Below are 16,060 nucleotides of genomic sequence, written 5' to 3'. Positions count from 1 at the left end.
GCTCCCGACCACCGGAACGAGCTGTGCGGAAGGGCGTTCATCGCGCGCCGGAAGTGCAGTTGTTGTCCTTTCCTCACCGCCCCGCAGGCGGAAGCGGAGCCCTGCCGTCGTTTGTCCCCGGGGCCGGAGGTTCCGGCTGGCCGCGGGTCCCGCCACGGCGGTGTCGCAGCGTTCGCGGGTGGGTAAGCGGCCGCCGCGCCCGGGGACGGGTGGGGGTTGGCTGCTGCTCTTGCTACGGGCTGGCCCTGCTGCCGCGACGTCTCTGCGGGCCTCGGCGGCTTCCTCGTTCCCGCAGAGCGGGGCGGCGGTAAGGCGGGCCGGACTCCGGACCGAGTAGGGGCTGGGCTGAGGCGGGAGGAGGGGAGCGCTGGGAGCGGACAGCGGGTGTGGAGAGGAGGCCCGGTGGCAGCAAGTGATGCTTCTTTCTGCCTTTTCCCGGTACGGTAAATCTTTTGTTTTTCCCAGCCGTAAGAAAAATTTGTAGGAATCACAAGGTCGTTTCCTTTGTATGTAGGAGCGTGTAAGGATTCTGGACGTGGGGCTCCTGCAGGAATCAGTGGAACTGACAACAACGTGGGTTTATGTGTGCTGCTAGGCCACGTGCAGAGACCTGGTGACAGCAGGGCAGAAAGTGGAACTGGGAGCAGCAGAAGGAGGTGATGCATGTAAAGCTTTATAGTTACAGAAATCTTCAAGTAGGGTAAGCCTTTGTAGGTTATAGATGGAACTTTAAACAAGGCAGACAGACTCTAATATCTGTGAATTAGTGCATTTCAATTAGGCAGAGACATTTTCTACTACGTGTTTTAGGGATTGGCCCTTTCCTGGCAGCACACCCACACATCACGCTGTATCATGTTTTGGTTGATGCTCTCTTCCATAATAAGCAATACTGGTATTGCTGGAGGTTGTGAACACACTGCTGTTGGTTTGTAGGTGGCTGTGTGGTTTCTGCCCCAGTCAATGTATCTTAGCAAAAACAGGGCATGTCATCGGAAAAGTGGCTTAATGTGAGAAATGCTTAGTTTTGGCTTTAAATGTGTGCACACAATAAACTTGGGCTAAAAGCAATGGAGAAAAATATTCTTTTTTTTTTTTTTTTTTTTAAATGCTGATCTGAGATGAAAAAGGAGTTTGGATTTTGATAACATTCCTACAAATGATTTTCTTAACAGTTTTCGTATGAATGGATGTCACCAGAATCTTCCTACAGCAGTTTAAGTTGTTTGTGAACTCACCTTAAACATGAGTGGCTCCAAACCTGATATTCTTTGGGCCCCACATCACGTCGACCGTTTTGTTGTGTGTGACTCAGAATTGAGCCTTTATCACATTGAATCTGCTGTAAGTTCAGAACTCAAGGCAGGGTCCTTGCGTTTATCAGAAGAAACTACTGCCACGCTGTTGTCAATAAATTCGGATACACCGTATATGAAATGTGTGGCTTGGTATCCCAAGTATGATCCTGAATGTCTTCTTGCTGTTGGACAGGCCAATGGTCGAGTGGTGCTTACGAGCCTTGGTCAAGACCACAACTCAAAATCTAAAGATTTGATAGGGAAAGAGTTTGTTCCCAAGCACGCGCGACAGTGCAATACTCTAGCATGGAACCCACTAGATAGTAACTGGCTCGCTGCTGGATTAGATAAACACCGGGCTGACTTTTCAGTATTAATCTGGGATATCAGTAGCAAATATGCTCCAGAGACTGCAGTTGCTACAGAGAAAGTGAGACTTTCAACAGGAGATCCGGAAGCAGGACTAGTGGTAACAAAGCCACTTTATGAGTTAGGGCAGAACGATGCTTGTCTCTCCCTTTGTTGGCTTCCACGGGATCAGAAGCTTCTTTTAGCTGGAATGCATCGCAATCTGGCTATCTTTGATCTGAGGAATACAAGCCAAAAAATATTTGTAAATACCAAGGCTGTCCAAGGAGTGACTGTTGATCCATATTTCCATGATCGTGTAGCTTCCTTCTATGAAGGCCAAGTTGCCATATGGGATTTAAGAAAGTTTGAAAAGCCAGTTCTGACATTGACAGAGCAACCAAAACCTTTAACAAAAGTCGCATGGTGTCCAACAAGGACAGGACTGTTAGCTACTTTAACAAGGGATAGTAATATCATTAGGCTGTATGATATGCAGCATACTCCCACGCCTATTGGAGATGAAACTGAGCCTACAATAATTGAAAGAAGTGTCCAACCATGTGAAAACTACATTGCCTCATTTGCCTGGCATCCCACAAGTCAAAATCGAATGGTGGTAGTGACTCCCAATAGAACTATGTCTGACTTTACAGTTTTTGAAAGAATTTCTCTTGCATGGAGTCCAGTGACATCTTTAATGTGGGCTTGTGGGCGACACTTATATGAGTGTACAGAAGAAGGAAAGGCCAGCTCCTTGGAAAAGGATATAGCGACCAAAATGCGGCTCCGAGCTTTATCAAGGTATGGCCTTGATACTGAACAAGTTTGGAGAAATCACCTTCTAGCTGGAAATGAAGATCCTCAGCTGAAATCACTTTGGTACACTCTGCACTATATCCTTTATTTTACTGTGGTTTATATTTTAAAGAAGTAATGCACCCCTTTAAGCATGAACGGGTTGTGTGAAGTGTGTAAAAGTCTAAATACAATGCAGTGTCCTGTGAAAGGCCTGTGTTAAGAGAATATGAGTTTTAACTTTGAAGAAGTGTTTTTTCAAATTCTTTGGAAAAAAATAAGCTTCCTATACATGTAAATACTTATGAAGCAGTATACTGAAGATATGGATCAAAAACTTACAGGAAACAAAGGTCCCCTAGTTTATGCTGGCATTAAGTCAATTGTGAAGTCATCTTTGGGTAAGAATGTTCTAACTTTGATAAGTTATATTACAGTATATTTACAAAATGAAGCACTCACGACTTTGTCTTTAAAAATGGTTGAAGGAGGATGCAGAAATAAAGTGCATCAGTCTGTATTTTAATATATATCGTAAATACAGAAATGTAAGTGAACAGTTAATATTACAGTGATTTCCTGAATTGTTTGTTTTCTTTGAAGATCATCAGTAGAACAAAATAACCTCAGAGGTAGAACTTCATCTGAGCTGTTTCAAACATTTAGCTGTTGACTATGGCACCAAAAGGTCTTGCTCCCTGCATAACTATTTGTTGTATTTTTCAAAGTTCTACATGGGAGTATAGTTCTAAAGGCTAACTTTACTGTAGCCAAAGTACATTTGTATGTTTAGAGAGGCTACATTATTTTGAAGTGGCAGTCATTCATTGTGTATCACATTATGCCTCTTAAGCTGAGTTATTTTTTAGGGGATTCTTTCTTGAATCTTTTCCTCTCTATTCATTAGGTGTCTTATTAATATTTGATTTGCTTGATTGGGGGAGGGGGGGGGGGGGAGATAACAAAAGCAACTCTTGAGTGTTGGGAATGTTTCTAGCACATTGATGCTTGCTGAGGAGAACTGGTAGAGCAGGTGCTTGACTGTATTTTCAAATTGAATGCACTGATCAGTCCTGTCTTGGTAACAGGAGCCTCCACAATCTTAGGGTGAAGAGGAAAGAAAGACAGACTTAGGGAGTAAGTGTCAAGTTTAGATGTGTGACTTTTAGGAGATCAGAATAAAATCATTTGCTATCTGCTGCTCCTTACCATGTAGTTATTGTTGATGTTAATTGAGTAGTAAAGTGGGATACTTGGCTTTTATGTTCTGTTTTATGATTGAAATCAAAGCGTTGCAGTTGCAATTTAGGTTATGGTTTAAGCATAATTTAACATACTGTTCCCATTTTAGGAACAACTGAGAACCTCAGGCACAGCAGGAGTGGATCTGATAGACAGGCAGATATTATTCAGTATCTGAGTGAGGAGAGATCCTTGGCTTTGCAGCTCTGTGGGTGGATAAAGAAGGGAACAGACTTAGATGTGGAACCTTTCTTAAATTCATTGGAACAGGAAGGAGACTGGGAGCGAGCTGCTGCTGTAGCACTGTTCAATTTGGACATACGGCGGGCAATACAAATTCTAAATAAAGGTGCTTCCTCAGGAAAAGGTTTGTATTGTGTTTTGTGTCCTTTCTTTTGGAGGTACATCACCTGAGTAGATGCTTACGGAAACAGGATTTTGGAAGGTGGTGTGGAAAATATGCCTGCTGTCTTTTACAGTACTTATTTGAATTGGCTGTATTGGAGCCTCAGAATCTGACAAATCCTATTATCTCTTCACTCCTCACACTGTAGTATGCTTTATATGTAATTAAAACGTTGTAAATATTGATACATACCACAGAAAACGTTACACCCAAAAGTAACCCACTCAAAAGTGGTGGGATTTTTTTTCTTTTAATGTAATTGCAGGTGGGTCAGATGTCAGGTCTGCTTCAGTTGGGCTGTATGCAGCTTTCTGCCAGTGCAGTGGCTGGTATAACTGAAATAAAATATTCAAAGTTTACAGAAGGCATTAGTTCTGAAATATTGTTTGGGAAAGTGACAATGTATGAAGGTGGATTTAATGATTTTAGAGCTAGTTTTAGTTCCTCCTGGGACTCTGATTTGCATCTGCTCTCTTATTAAATTTAAAATAGTGACTTAGCACCAAAGTATATTGGTATGAAATGAAGAAAACTGTTAAGGTTCTTCTGTTTTTAATATTTTTGGAGGTTGGGGGAGGTGTGTGCATTTTTTGGGTCGGGAGAAGGTTCAGAACAAGGTCTGGCTTTGTTTGAATTAGAAAACAGGAAACATTTTCTAACAGAGTATTTAGATGAAATTAGTATAATGATTTTAGGAAACGTATTAACTTCAAACTCTTGTATGTCCTTTTTAAAAAAAAATAATTCTGAACTTAAATATTCTTTCATTTTTTTCATTAAACCAGGTGATCTGAACCTTAATGTAGTAGCAATGGCCCTGTCAGGCTATACAGATGAGAAGAACTCACTTTGGAGAGAAATGTGCAGTACTCTAAGACTGCAGTTGAACAATCCCTACCTGTGTGCTATGTTTGCTTTTCTGACAAGTGAGTCTGGTTCATATGATGGTGTTTTGGTGAGTAAATTTATGTTAAATTTCTTTAAATAATAGTTATGCATATAAATACGTGGATGTCAGTAAAGTGAGCATTGTGTCAGTGTGAAAATTATATGAAATATGCAGAGGCAGTCAAAACATCCAACATAACTGACACAGTTGTTAGGGGATTTTGTTTATCTTTTTTAGCATGCAATTCTTAAGCCATTAGAAATGTGTTCTCAAAATAACATAAGCTGATAGGAAAAAAGCAGGAGAGAGGTTAATGATCTGGGTGCGGGAGTGAGGTACATCCTCAGCAAGTTCGCTGCTAATTCTAATGTGGGAGGTGTTGCTGACTAGTTGGAGGGATGACAGATCTTACAAAGGGATCCAGATGGATGGGAGCACTGGGCCATCAGCAATGGCAAGGAGCTTAACAAAGGAAAATGCCAGGTTTGCACCTGGGATGGAGCAGTGCTGGATAAAAACAGAAACTGGGGGATGAGTGGCTGGAGAGGAGTTCTGCAGGAAAGGACTTGGGGGTACTGGTGACAGCAATTCAGTACAAGCCAGTAGTGTGCCCTGGCAGCCAAGGAGAAAACTATTTTGAGTGGCATTAAGCATAGCACAGCCAACTGGTCAAAAGAGGTGATTATCCCTCTGCATATAGCATTAGTACAGCTGCACCTTGAATACTGTGTGCATTTCTGGGCTCCACAATATGACAATTATGTTAAGGTCCCTTAAAGTATCCAGAGAAGGCATTAATTCTGGGAACAGAGCTGTAAGGTCTATTCTGTGAGGGGAAGCTGAAGGCACCTGGGTTGTCCCAGGTGGACAGGGAGCTGGAGGCTGAAGAAGGCTGGAGAAGAGGAGTCCAAGAGGTGGCCAAAAGCTCTCTGCAGCTCCCTGAGGAGCGGAAGGTCTGGACTGTGCTCCTGGGAACTGGTGACAGAATGTTCAGGAATGGCACAGAGCTGTGCCAGGGGAGGCTCAGGCTGGATATAAGGAGAAACTTCGTCCCTGTGAGGATGGTCAAACACTGGAGCAGTCTTCCTAGTGAGATGGTTGGTGCCACACACCTGTTGGTGATCATGAGGCTTTTGGGCAGTGCCTTCAATAATGTGCTTTAACTACTGGTTAGCCCAACATAGTTGGACTCACTGATCTTTGTAGGTCCCTTCCAAATGATGAAAGATGAGAGAATTGGGCTTATTTAGCTTGGAGAAGGGAAGGCTCTAGGGAGACCTCATTGTGGCCTTGTGGTACTTGAAGGGAGCATATAAATGGGAGGGGTTTATGACTATTTACAAGTGTGGATAGTGATAGGACAAGGGGGAATGGTTTCAAACTGAGACAGGGGAGGCTTGGGTCAGATATTAGGAGGAAGTTTTTCACATAGTGTAATGATGCACTGGAACAGGTTGCCCAAGGAGGCTGTGGATGCCCCATCCCTGGAGGCATTCAAGGCCAGGCTGGATGTGGCTCTGGGCAGCCTGGTCTGCTGGTTGGTGACCGTGCACATAGCAGGGGGATTGAAAATGGATGATCTTTGAGGTCCTTTTCATCCCAGGCCATTCTATGATTCTATGAACTGTTCTATTCTAATAAGAGAAATGCAGGAAACAGTAGGTGCAGAGAAGTTTTTGTGATGCTGTCTTTGCGCTGAATTGTATTTCATTTTTTCTTGTTTAATTGTTAAAATATTTTTGGAGTGATGAAATAATAAACAATTTTATATCTTCTAGAATTGATATAAAGAGGATGCTAAATCTGTAATCATGAGATATTTCACGTTTTGGAGAAGTAACATACTTGATCCTTAGTTAGAGAATAATGGATATGCTTGATTTAACCCACATGTAGAAGAGTAATTGGCCCACAAATGTTAAAGAGAAAGATAACAAAATATGATATATTTAGGCTATTAAATAAGAATAAGGTAAGAATCCCAGAGGAGAAAACATTTTCTGTGAGGAAGAGAGAATGCTCTTGTTCTCTGGGTGTTAGGTAATGATTTTATATAGGCACAGCTAAGTACCGGGGTGAATGTAATCAAGGTGTTTTTCTTCTTGTGTGCATGATGTAGCAAAAGGATTAAAAAGCAGCAAGTAAATGTTGCATGCTGCATGTTGGGTGCCAATATACTTTTGAGAAATTGATGTTTTGGGTATTGTCGTTTTATTATTACTATTTTCTTCAGTTGTGGTTTTAGGAAAACTGAAGTAGTGGGGCTAGGCTTTTTATAAATATGGAAGAAGAAGGGTTGGTTGTTCTACTTTTTGTGACTTATTGAGACTCTTGGCTATATGTGCTAGAAATGCTATAGCCTAGCCCTGATTGTAATTATGTGATTTGTAAAACTTCTGTTTACTGTATAGTTTCAAAAAGCACGTACAGTGTGTTGTACCAGGCTTTTCTGCCACAGGAGCAGATTGTTCCAGGTAGCCACAGTCTCAGTCTATACCTGCCTATATCTGAGCATAAACTGATCAGTTGATATTTGGTGTTAGCTTTCTTCTGGTTCATTCTTTGTACGTAATCAAATTCATAATATTAGCTGTACAGTAAGATAAACGATCTGACTTTTAGAAGCAGTGTATTGAAATCTTGTAAGTTGGCATGTGATGGTGATATTCCCATTTTTCTCTCCTAAGTATGAAAATAATGTGGCAGTACGAGACAGAGTGGCATTTGCTTGCAAGTTCCTCAATGATGCTCAGGTAAGCCTATGGTTACACATTCAAGCAAACTGTTAAGCTGGGGTTTATTTAGTGAGATGAAAATTTGAGGTGGGAGGGTAAAGCAGGGTATCATAAGGGATTTGGTTTTTCCTCACAGTAGGATATAAGCTATGGTATATTTTTTCTCCCTCTCTCTCTTGATTTTTTTTTTTCTTAAAGTAAATAATGTTCTAGACTTACTCGTTTTAAAAATCATATCACATTAGCTAAATGCTTTACTGGACAGTATTTGTGTTTGGTATTTATTTCCAGACATTTGCCTTGTCTTGAAAAAAAGCCTTTATTTTACAGTAGGAATGTTTTCCTTTGAATATACAGGAGTGTATGGAAAAACTGGTGATCTCCTCCTTTTTGCTCTTTGCATCAGGAGGTTTAAAGTACACTGATATTTAAATTCTCGGTATATAGTGGATACAGCCATATACATTTTCCTGTACAACATGCAGCAAGCAGTGTGTACTGTTAGCAAAAGATACTCTTAAACTTTAAAAAAGTTTTGCTGTATGCATTAAATTAATTATGTACAAACAGCAAAAGTTAAGTAATTTCTTTTTATAGCTGAACAGATTTATTGAGAAGCTGACGAATGAAATGAAAGATGCTGGCAATTTAGAAGGAATACTGTTGACAGGGCTGACAAAAGATGGTGTGGACTTGATGGAAAGTTACGTTGACAGAACAGGTGATGTCCAGACAGCAAGCTATTGCATGTTACAGGTTAGTGTCTCTCTCAAAAATGAATCTTTACATTAGAGAACTAAACATTGTTTATTTAGCAGTATAGCCCTGATTCTTGTGAACTAAAAAGTATATTCTGTAGTAAATTTTGACAATAGATAGCCAGATGATTTTGTGCAATCATATGAAACACTTGATGATAACTACAAACTTATATATTCAGGCTGTCTCAGTCAGAGAAAGTAAAGACAAGGGGAAGACAGGAAAAGAAAAATAGTTGAGCAGTTGAGTAGTCGAACTACTGCTGTGTTTTCTGATAGGTTCAAAATAGGCTTTTTTGCTTCCAGGGTATTGTTAGAGAACTGCTGTAAGGTAGAGGGTTTTTTTTTGTCTTTGGGTGGATGTTGGTTTTGGTTTTTGTTTTGAGCTTATCTTGGTCCTTACTGGCACAGTTGGAGTTACTACCAGCGCTGTGTTTGACTACGTATGTAACCATAGGAATGGTATGAACTCAGATGTGCTACAGAAATGTATAATCTGAGTTTTTAGGAGAACAGCAGCACGAGTATGCTTAACCTGAAAGGCAGACTGAAGAAAACTTTTATCAAACTCGTGTTAAATATTTCCAAATATCATCTCTGTCAATGCAAATTATGCTATTATTTCTTGTATTTTGTATTATGTACTGGTAAAGCCTTTTCAAAAAGTGAATAACTTGTGCATGTTCAGCATATGTCTGACCATTTTTCCTTTCTCTTTAGGGTTCTCCATCAGAAGTACTTAAGGATGAAAGGGTTCAGTACTGGATTGAGAACTATAGGAATCTTTTAGATGCTTGGAGGTTTTGGCACAAACGTGCAGAATTTGATATCCACAGAAGTAAGCTGGATCCCAGTTCAAAACCTTTAGCTCAGGTAAATGTGATTCTTACATGAAGTATGACCAATTCAGGAAGGCAACGTGGTACTTAAAAAGAAAAAAATAAATTCCTGGCTGCATCTTGGCTTTTGTGAGGAAAAGAAAGGAAAGGAAAGATTTCAATTAAGGATACTCTAAATCAATGTTTTGTGTTCTATTTGTTGTTTTTATTCATTTTGTTAATATTTTTAAAAATGTTGTTCAGAGGAAGAACTTAACTGTTTTAGTAGGAAGTAAGGAAGTAAACAAATTTACATACGTTCTAATCTAGGAAGTGCCATTTTGTTCAATCATTATTTGGTGTGTTTTTTCTTAAGTCTTTTCCTGTAACAGAAACTCATCTTTCAGAATCTGTAATGTTTCCACACTTTTTTTCGTGTGAAACTGTGGGTTTTTTCCTTCCAGCATTGAAAAACAAAATGGGAGACTTTTCCTAGTGAGTTCTTCATCATGATGAGGATGGTGCTGAAACTAGGGAAAGAAACCAGGACCAGTTCCAATTGGTTCTCGTTTAACTCAACCTTTGAAGCCTTTGAGTCTGAAGTGAATAGCAGCTTTCCTTATCAGCTCAGAGCATAAGCTAAGCTGAAAAATGACACCCTGTCCAAATATTATCTGGTACTGTTTTTACTCAAAATGTTCTGCCTACAGCAACTCCTATTTGCTCATGCCTGCTAATATGTGCATTACAAGCCTTGGGGACTCAAAGATTTCTAAGGAAGGCTGTTTTGAGTCACATTCTTCACAACTTTTTAAAGAGAACTCCATCTATACTGCTCCAAGCAAGGAGTTGAATTTACTGCTCCTGCCTTACATGAACATCAGTAATTCCTAAAGAGCTGAAAGTAATACTTTTCTCTGTATTATACCTCAACTTGTGACATAAGGTATGCAGGTAAAGATTATTAGGCAAATCCTCATGTTGTGGACTGTAAACTGAGTCACTTGAGTAGAAAGATGGAGAGGCCTGTAGACTGAGTAAGCTTAGTTTCTTTAGTTACCTGACATGTAACTTCTTATATTCTTAAATGATATCTCTCCAAGCAGTAACAGTTTTAAGGGGTTTTATGTGCTGTTGAAGTACATGGGCAGCATTGAGGCCTACTCCTCAGAACTGCATGTCAAGTCTATAAGCCAAGATGTTAGCAACACCTTCGCAAGACTTCCCAGCGCAGTCTTTAGAATATCTAGTAAATCAAGTCTTCACTAGCTTGAGCAAATTCACTTATAATTATAGTAGAAATTGAAACAAACTGAAAAACTAACGGGCTTTTGTTCTCTTTAGGTGTTTGTGAGTTGCAATTTCTGTGGAAAATCAATCTCCTACAGCTGTTCAGCCATTCCTCATCAGGGGCGAGGTTTCAGCCAGTATGGGGTTAGTGGTTCACCAACGAAGTCAAAAGTTACCAGCTGCCCTGGTTGTCGTAAGCCACTTCCTCGCTGTGCACTTTGCTTGATAAATATGGGAACTCCAGTTTCCAGTTGTCCAGGTATAATGTACTCATTTTATGTTATTCAGCTGGGATCCTCATTAGAGGCCTAATTAGCAGTTCCTGAAAGAAGATCTTCTGTTGCACTTTTTCCTCCTATTTGTACTCGTACTGTATATACTTTAATTAAAGAGAGACTGTAGTAGAGAACACATTTACATCCCATCCAATATTTTGATTAAACCTATATCTTTTTTTTTTTTTGTGTGTCAGACTGTATGCATGGTTACCTCGTTCTGGCCATTCTTTCCAGTGATATTGGTAGTAGAATTCCACAGCTTAAACAGGAGAAAAAGATTTGGATATTGGGTGCTTGGTGTTACGAGCTTTGACATTGAACTGGGAGATATGTTCTCTTGGGATGAACTGTTGGGAGCCTGCACGAATCTTGTAATGTGAATCAACTAACTGCTCCTTAATTGGAAGAGGAAATAAATGTAATGTGTATATGTATACTCTCTGTGACTAAATGTGAAAGAATGTATGGGTCCTGCTGGAACAGCTAGGAGATGCTATTGCTAGAATCTCTTGGTTCTGAATTCTTGAACACAGCAGTATACAAGGTCTAAGTAAAATTAATTTTTTTCCATATTTTTAGGTCAGTCTTGTTAAAGAGCTATGAGCAGCTGTACAGTTGTCATCTATTTATATCTCTCTCATTCTTTCACTGCTCCGTGACATGACTTATTACTGAATTATTCCAACTCATAACTAAGATTTTGCTAATCTTACATATTTTAAAGCAGAACATTCTATGTACAGTAGAACAGATGCATAATTCACTGGAACATAAATTAATCACTGAAACATAAATCATCACTGAAAGAGATTGTCTGCAAAATTTAATAGGCAAGACTAGCATGTCTGTAAGGTGTGAGACATTAGCCAAGCAATACAATTCTTGATTCTCCACCAGTTCATATATCTCCAATAATTGCATTGACATCCCTTTTAGAATCAGGTTGCTACTTCACCTGAAGTTCCTAATTCCAAATTCATTTTAACAGTGTTAGTGAGACTGAAATTTAAGCCATTATGTTTCATTTATCTGTTGTGTTGTTTGCTTCTGTGCAGGAGGATCCAAGTCAGATGAAAAAGTGGATCTTAGCAAAGACAAGAAGTTAGCCCAGTTCAACAACTGGTTTACTTGGTGTCACAACTGTAGGCATGGTGGACATGCTGGACATATGCTCAGTTGGTTCAGGTAAGTTGATGTTAAGATCTTTTGCTTTTCCTTTCTGTATGCTGCATGAAGTACAATGTGTCTCCTTTGTTGTATATGCAATTAAAGTGTCTGTATTTATAAAAACAACAAAAAAAAACAAACCAAAGAACAACATAGGCTAGGCTTACTATGCTGCAGTTTTCTGTGTGATGCTGTGTTCCTGCACATACTTAAATTTACAGATTGCAAAACATTTGTTAGCTTGATCTTACCTGCTTTTTCCTTTTCTTTGCTATTGCTATCTAGGGACCATACTGAGTGTCCTGTGTCTGCCTGTTCGTGTAAGTGTATGCAGCTGGATACAACAGGGAATCTTATTCCAGCAGAGACTGTTCAGGTGTAAATATTCCTTGAAAATGTGAGGATCTCTAATGGATGTCCATTCTAGTCCAAGCATACATTTTAGACAGGGGTCATTTGTGACTTACTGACTGTGAAAAAATAAATTGCTATCAGATGAGTAAAATGCTGTGTGTATGACTGTGCATGGTAGAAATTGATAATGTGGAAATAAGCCTCTGGATTTATCACGTGGGCCTCAGCCAGTGGATTTAAGCAGTTAAGGGGCCGGGAGGCTTTGTTGAAACTCAAAGAATTTTAACAACTTGTTCAGGGTAATGATTTTGGGCCCTTCTATCAGTTTTTCCAAATAAAGCAGTGTTTATCTGTTGTGCTCAGTGAAAGTAAACCTTCAAAGCAAATGGCGAAAAAGCGTTCTTCAGAGGATGGCAGAACAATGCTGTGGTGTCCTTTCACTGATTGATCACACTTCATTGAATGCAATCACTTCCTTGTAAGTCAATTAAGAATGTCACTGCTAATTATATTCTAAATAATTTTATTTTACAGGAAAACCTATTTCTTTCTTTTCTCAACTTTTGTTAACAGTAAAGCAATACCTTTGCAATTTGAGAGCTTATTTCACGTGCTGATGTGAATTATAATGCTAAAGAGTCTGGGGAAATTATCCTAGACAGGAGTTCCCTGAAAACTCATGTGTCAGTTTCACTGCAGAGTGCAGACAAATTATCAGAAGTTTGATACGACTGTTTTATTTCTAACATAATACTGTGAAGATCTGAAATCTCAAGACTGGAGACTTGTAAACATTTCAGGTTTAAACTACATACTGAGTTTTATCTACAAGCATTTTGAATTTTGGGGACTTTTGGATAATCAGGATTTTTTGGCACTTCTGAAATAGACTGGGAAGTGTGAAGTGAACCTATTTAAATCCTGCTTCAGGTCACTGCTGGACACCAGTCTGCTCCTAAAGACTGCACGATTTTATGTCATTGACTGCAAGTGGTAAAAAAAACATATATGTATGTTACCAGCTGGAATTAAGTATATTTATTAACTTGAGAGTCAATGATATTTTGCTAAAACTGTGCTAGGAGCTAATCAGTATTGTTGTCCTTGATTTTGTAGGCAACAAAATTCATATTAGGGGGGAAAAAACACCTGTTTTAAGGTATGTGAAAATAACATCAGTTTACTTGGTGTGTGTTTATTTACTATTAGAAACAGTGTATGAGTTACTTATTACTTGTGTGCTTTGAAATACTAAATGGAATGCTAGCAATAAACTGGCACCATATTGCCAGGACTGTGACATTTGTTGTTTTAAGAAAGAATATATTGTAACATACCACGGGTTCTAAGTGCTCTAATGTAGTTGCAACAAGATAGAAAGTAGAAATGGTGTCTGTGGGTGTACATGACTGCATTTGGAACTTCCAGTCATATTTTCTGATTAATGCTGTACTACGTCTGCCATACCTACTCTGATCTAAAATTCTTGCCTAATTGACAAAGATATAAAGTTAAAATCTAAAAGGTACTTAATACCTGTAGTCAGACTATCATGGAGGAGTGGTTAATGTTTTTTTTTTTCTTGTTGGAATATTTATTTGTAGTATTTTTGCACACTTTGTTTCTGTTGAAGTGGTCTTTAAAATGTTCTCCATTAATAAATGTAAACTGGGGTTTGATGTATGATACCCTATTTATATAAACATGGGCAATAACACTTTTGCTTTATGGAAGTGAGGATTTGTAAGTGCAAAGGATATATTTTTATTCCTCTCTAGTACCATTGATCAGTAAATTTTGATGATAAATACCATGTTCAGGAACCTAACTGCTTAAAAATGTCTCTTTTTTTAATGTAAAAAAGAAGGCTCAACTTTTTTTGACTTGACTATACCTGTTTGTTTCAGTTTCTATCATTTCATTAAATAAGTTGCCTACTTTGATGTTCAGCATGTCTTTGAAATGTTTTAGGTTATTAATATGTACATATTCTGGTCCAGTGTAAGTACCAACTTTTGCTGTTGTAATTGGGGTTTGAGCTTTCAGACCAATAATTACACTATTCCTAAAAACTTATAAGAGGTGTACTTAATCATCTTTTTTCTTGTTTTGTTTCTTAATTAGTAAAGCTGTGATTTGGCAAGTTGATTTGTAAGTATGGCTGCAGACATTTCATTATCTGCAGATAACATTCACACTTACTATTTTCTATCTTCTTGACTCTATTATTTAAATAGTTGAAGGTGATTTTGCATGCCAGAACGCCTTTTTGAACTTATGGTTCATGCTGACTACATTATTTTCATTTCATAGTATGTGATTAAGTGCAAGCACTTTCTCATCTTATGCATTAGAGGCTTGCAAATGAGCACAAACTGACTTGAGTTTGTTATGGTCTCTGTCACCTACAAGGGTCACAGTCCTGTGCTGCTTGAGCAAGGAGAGCGGAGCAAGCCTGGTGACAGAGATTAACATCATCCAAGTGTCCAGCACTCCTCAGACAAGTCACAGTGATGAGGCAGGACTGAGGTCAGGCTGGCATTCACATCAGCAGGTTGGGGTCACTGAGAGACACAGGCAGTCCAGGTGGTGTAGCTCAGGCCAGGACTGTGGGCTAAGGACCATGAGGCAAAGAGGGAGACACCTCTGACAAGGCTTGGATATAAAGAAAAAAAAATTATAAGAGTGGTGAGGTACAGAAGATGTTGCCCAGATGTTGAGAGGTGGTGGATGCTCCGTCCCTGGAGTTATGCAGGGTCAGCCTGGATGGGGTCCTGAGCAATCTGACTGAGCTGTGCCATGTTCCTGGAGTTGGGCTCGCTGACTTTTAAGGGCGCCTTTGAACTCAAACAGTTCCATGGTTCACTTCACTTTTCACTGTACCCCAAGGGAGCCTAGCGTGGGAGCTGCTCAACCCCCCTACTCTGCATTTCCAACAGCTCTCTTCTCCAATTTGTGCTTCCCAGTGCACTCAGCAGGCATCCCTTCTCTACTCAAATCCATTTTTTCCAATTATGCCTACTCAGACTAGGATCCTGCCAACTACACTAGATGTTCCAGGAGAAAGAGGCAGTGGGATAGTATAGTACCCCTTGGCTGAAGTTAGGAAGAATACTTCTTAGCCACAGCAGGGAAAAACATGCCCCAGTTTCGCTGACCTGATATTTTCCCTTGGTGTTTATGGTGTGATTCCCCTTGTGATTCCCCTTTCATGAGTTACCCACTAAGCCAGCGTTTCCCTTTATTGTTTCTAAGCCCTGGCAGTTTCTCGTACATTTACTGAGTTAGTGAAATTCTGAAGGGGGGGGGGGAAGCAATGCAGTCCCCATGGTTATTTCTTTGATATGTGAAATGTCTTGCACTTTCTTTAGTTGTTGCCCTCCTAAATACATACAGAGCCTGAGCATTACTTTTCCTTTCATAGCAAGAATATGTTACAGTTCCTTATTAGTATAAGCCACACAGTCAGTTTGATACTGCTTCTTCTGTGTATCATTGCTCTGGGATAGAGGTCTTGACAGACAAGGGAAAACTAGCATTTACCACTTAGATGTGATCAAATACTTACACACAAGTTCCCATATCCAAGAATGGTCTCTGTTGGCATAAAGTGCTATAGCCATCTAGTGGTGGAATCCGTTTTATTGGGCTTAGATAACCTTGTAAAGAACTATTTGCA

General features: G+C 39.5%; 1 protein-coding gene across 4 annotated transcripts; it reads left to right on the top strand.

The window, feature by feature from the left end:
* The first annotated feature begins 77 nt into the window (after positions 1-77).
* Positions 78-14,457, top strand: MIOS (meiosis regulator for oocyte development). Of its 4 annotated transcripts, none has more exons than XM_042888850.1 (12): positions 78-178; positions 515-656; positions 1,176-2,542; positions 2,747-2,845; positions 3,796-4,053; positions 4,878-5,047; positions 7,669-7,734; positions 8,314-8,472; positions 9,195-9,347; positions 10,637-10,841; positions 11,916-12,045; positions 12,313-14,457. In XM_042888850.1, exons 3-12 carry the CDS (start codon positions 1,246-1,248, stop codon positions 12,407-12,409), a joined length of 2,634 nt encoding a protein of 877 aa, XP_042744784.1. In that variant the 5' UTR covers positions 78-178; positions 515-656; positions 1,176-1,245; the 3' UTR covers positions 12,410-14,457. The 4 variants fall into 4 exon arrangements, with proteins under 4 accessions (XP_042744784.1, XP_042744787.1, XP_042744786.1 ...); XM_042888853.1 differs by having other exon boundaries at positions 515-700; XM_042888852.1 differs by having other exon boundaries at positions 117-182.
* Positions 14,458-16,060: the final 1,603 nt, after the last annotated feature.

The sequence above is a fragment of the Lagopus leucura genome, unplaced genomic scaffold (genome assembly GCF_019238085.1).
Source record: "Lagopus leucura isolate 7727_CA_CO unplaced genomic scaffold, USGS_WTPT01 Super-Scaffold_100157, whole genome shotgun sequence".
NCBI classification, from domain to species: Eukaryota; Metazoa; Chordata; class Aves; order Galliformes; family Phasianidae; genus Lagopus; species Lagopus leucura.
Note: the sequence above shows the minus strand (reverse complement) of the source record. Positions and strands in the feature narration are given on the sequence as shown.

Bases quoted from the DNA above. Each gene is read 5' to 3' on its own strand.
- MIOS (XM_042888850.1), top strand. From the start codon at position 1,246: ATGAGTGGCTCCAAACCTGATATTCTTTGGGCCCCACATCACGTCGAC. The intron at 10,842-11,915 runs GTATAATGTACT...GCTTCTGTGCAG, and splicing joins TCCAGTTTCCAGTTGTCCAG to GAGGATCCAAGTCAGATGAA. The intron at 12,046-12,312 runs GTAAGTTGATGT...ATTGCTATCTAG, and splicing joins CATATGCTCAGTTGGTTCAG to GGACCATACTGAGTGTCCTG.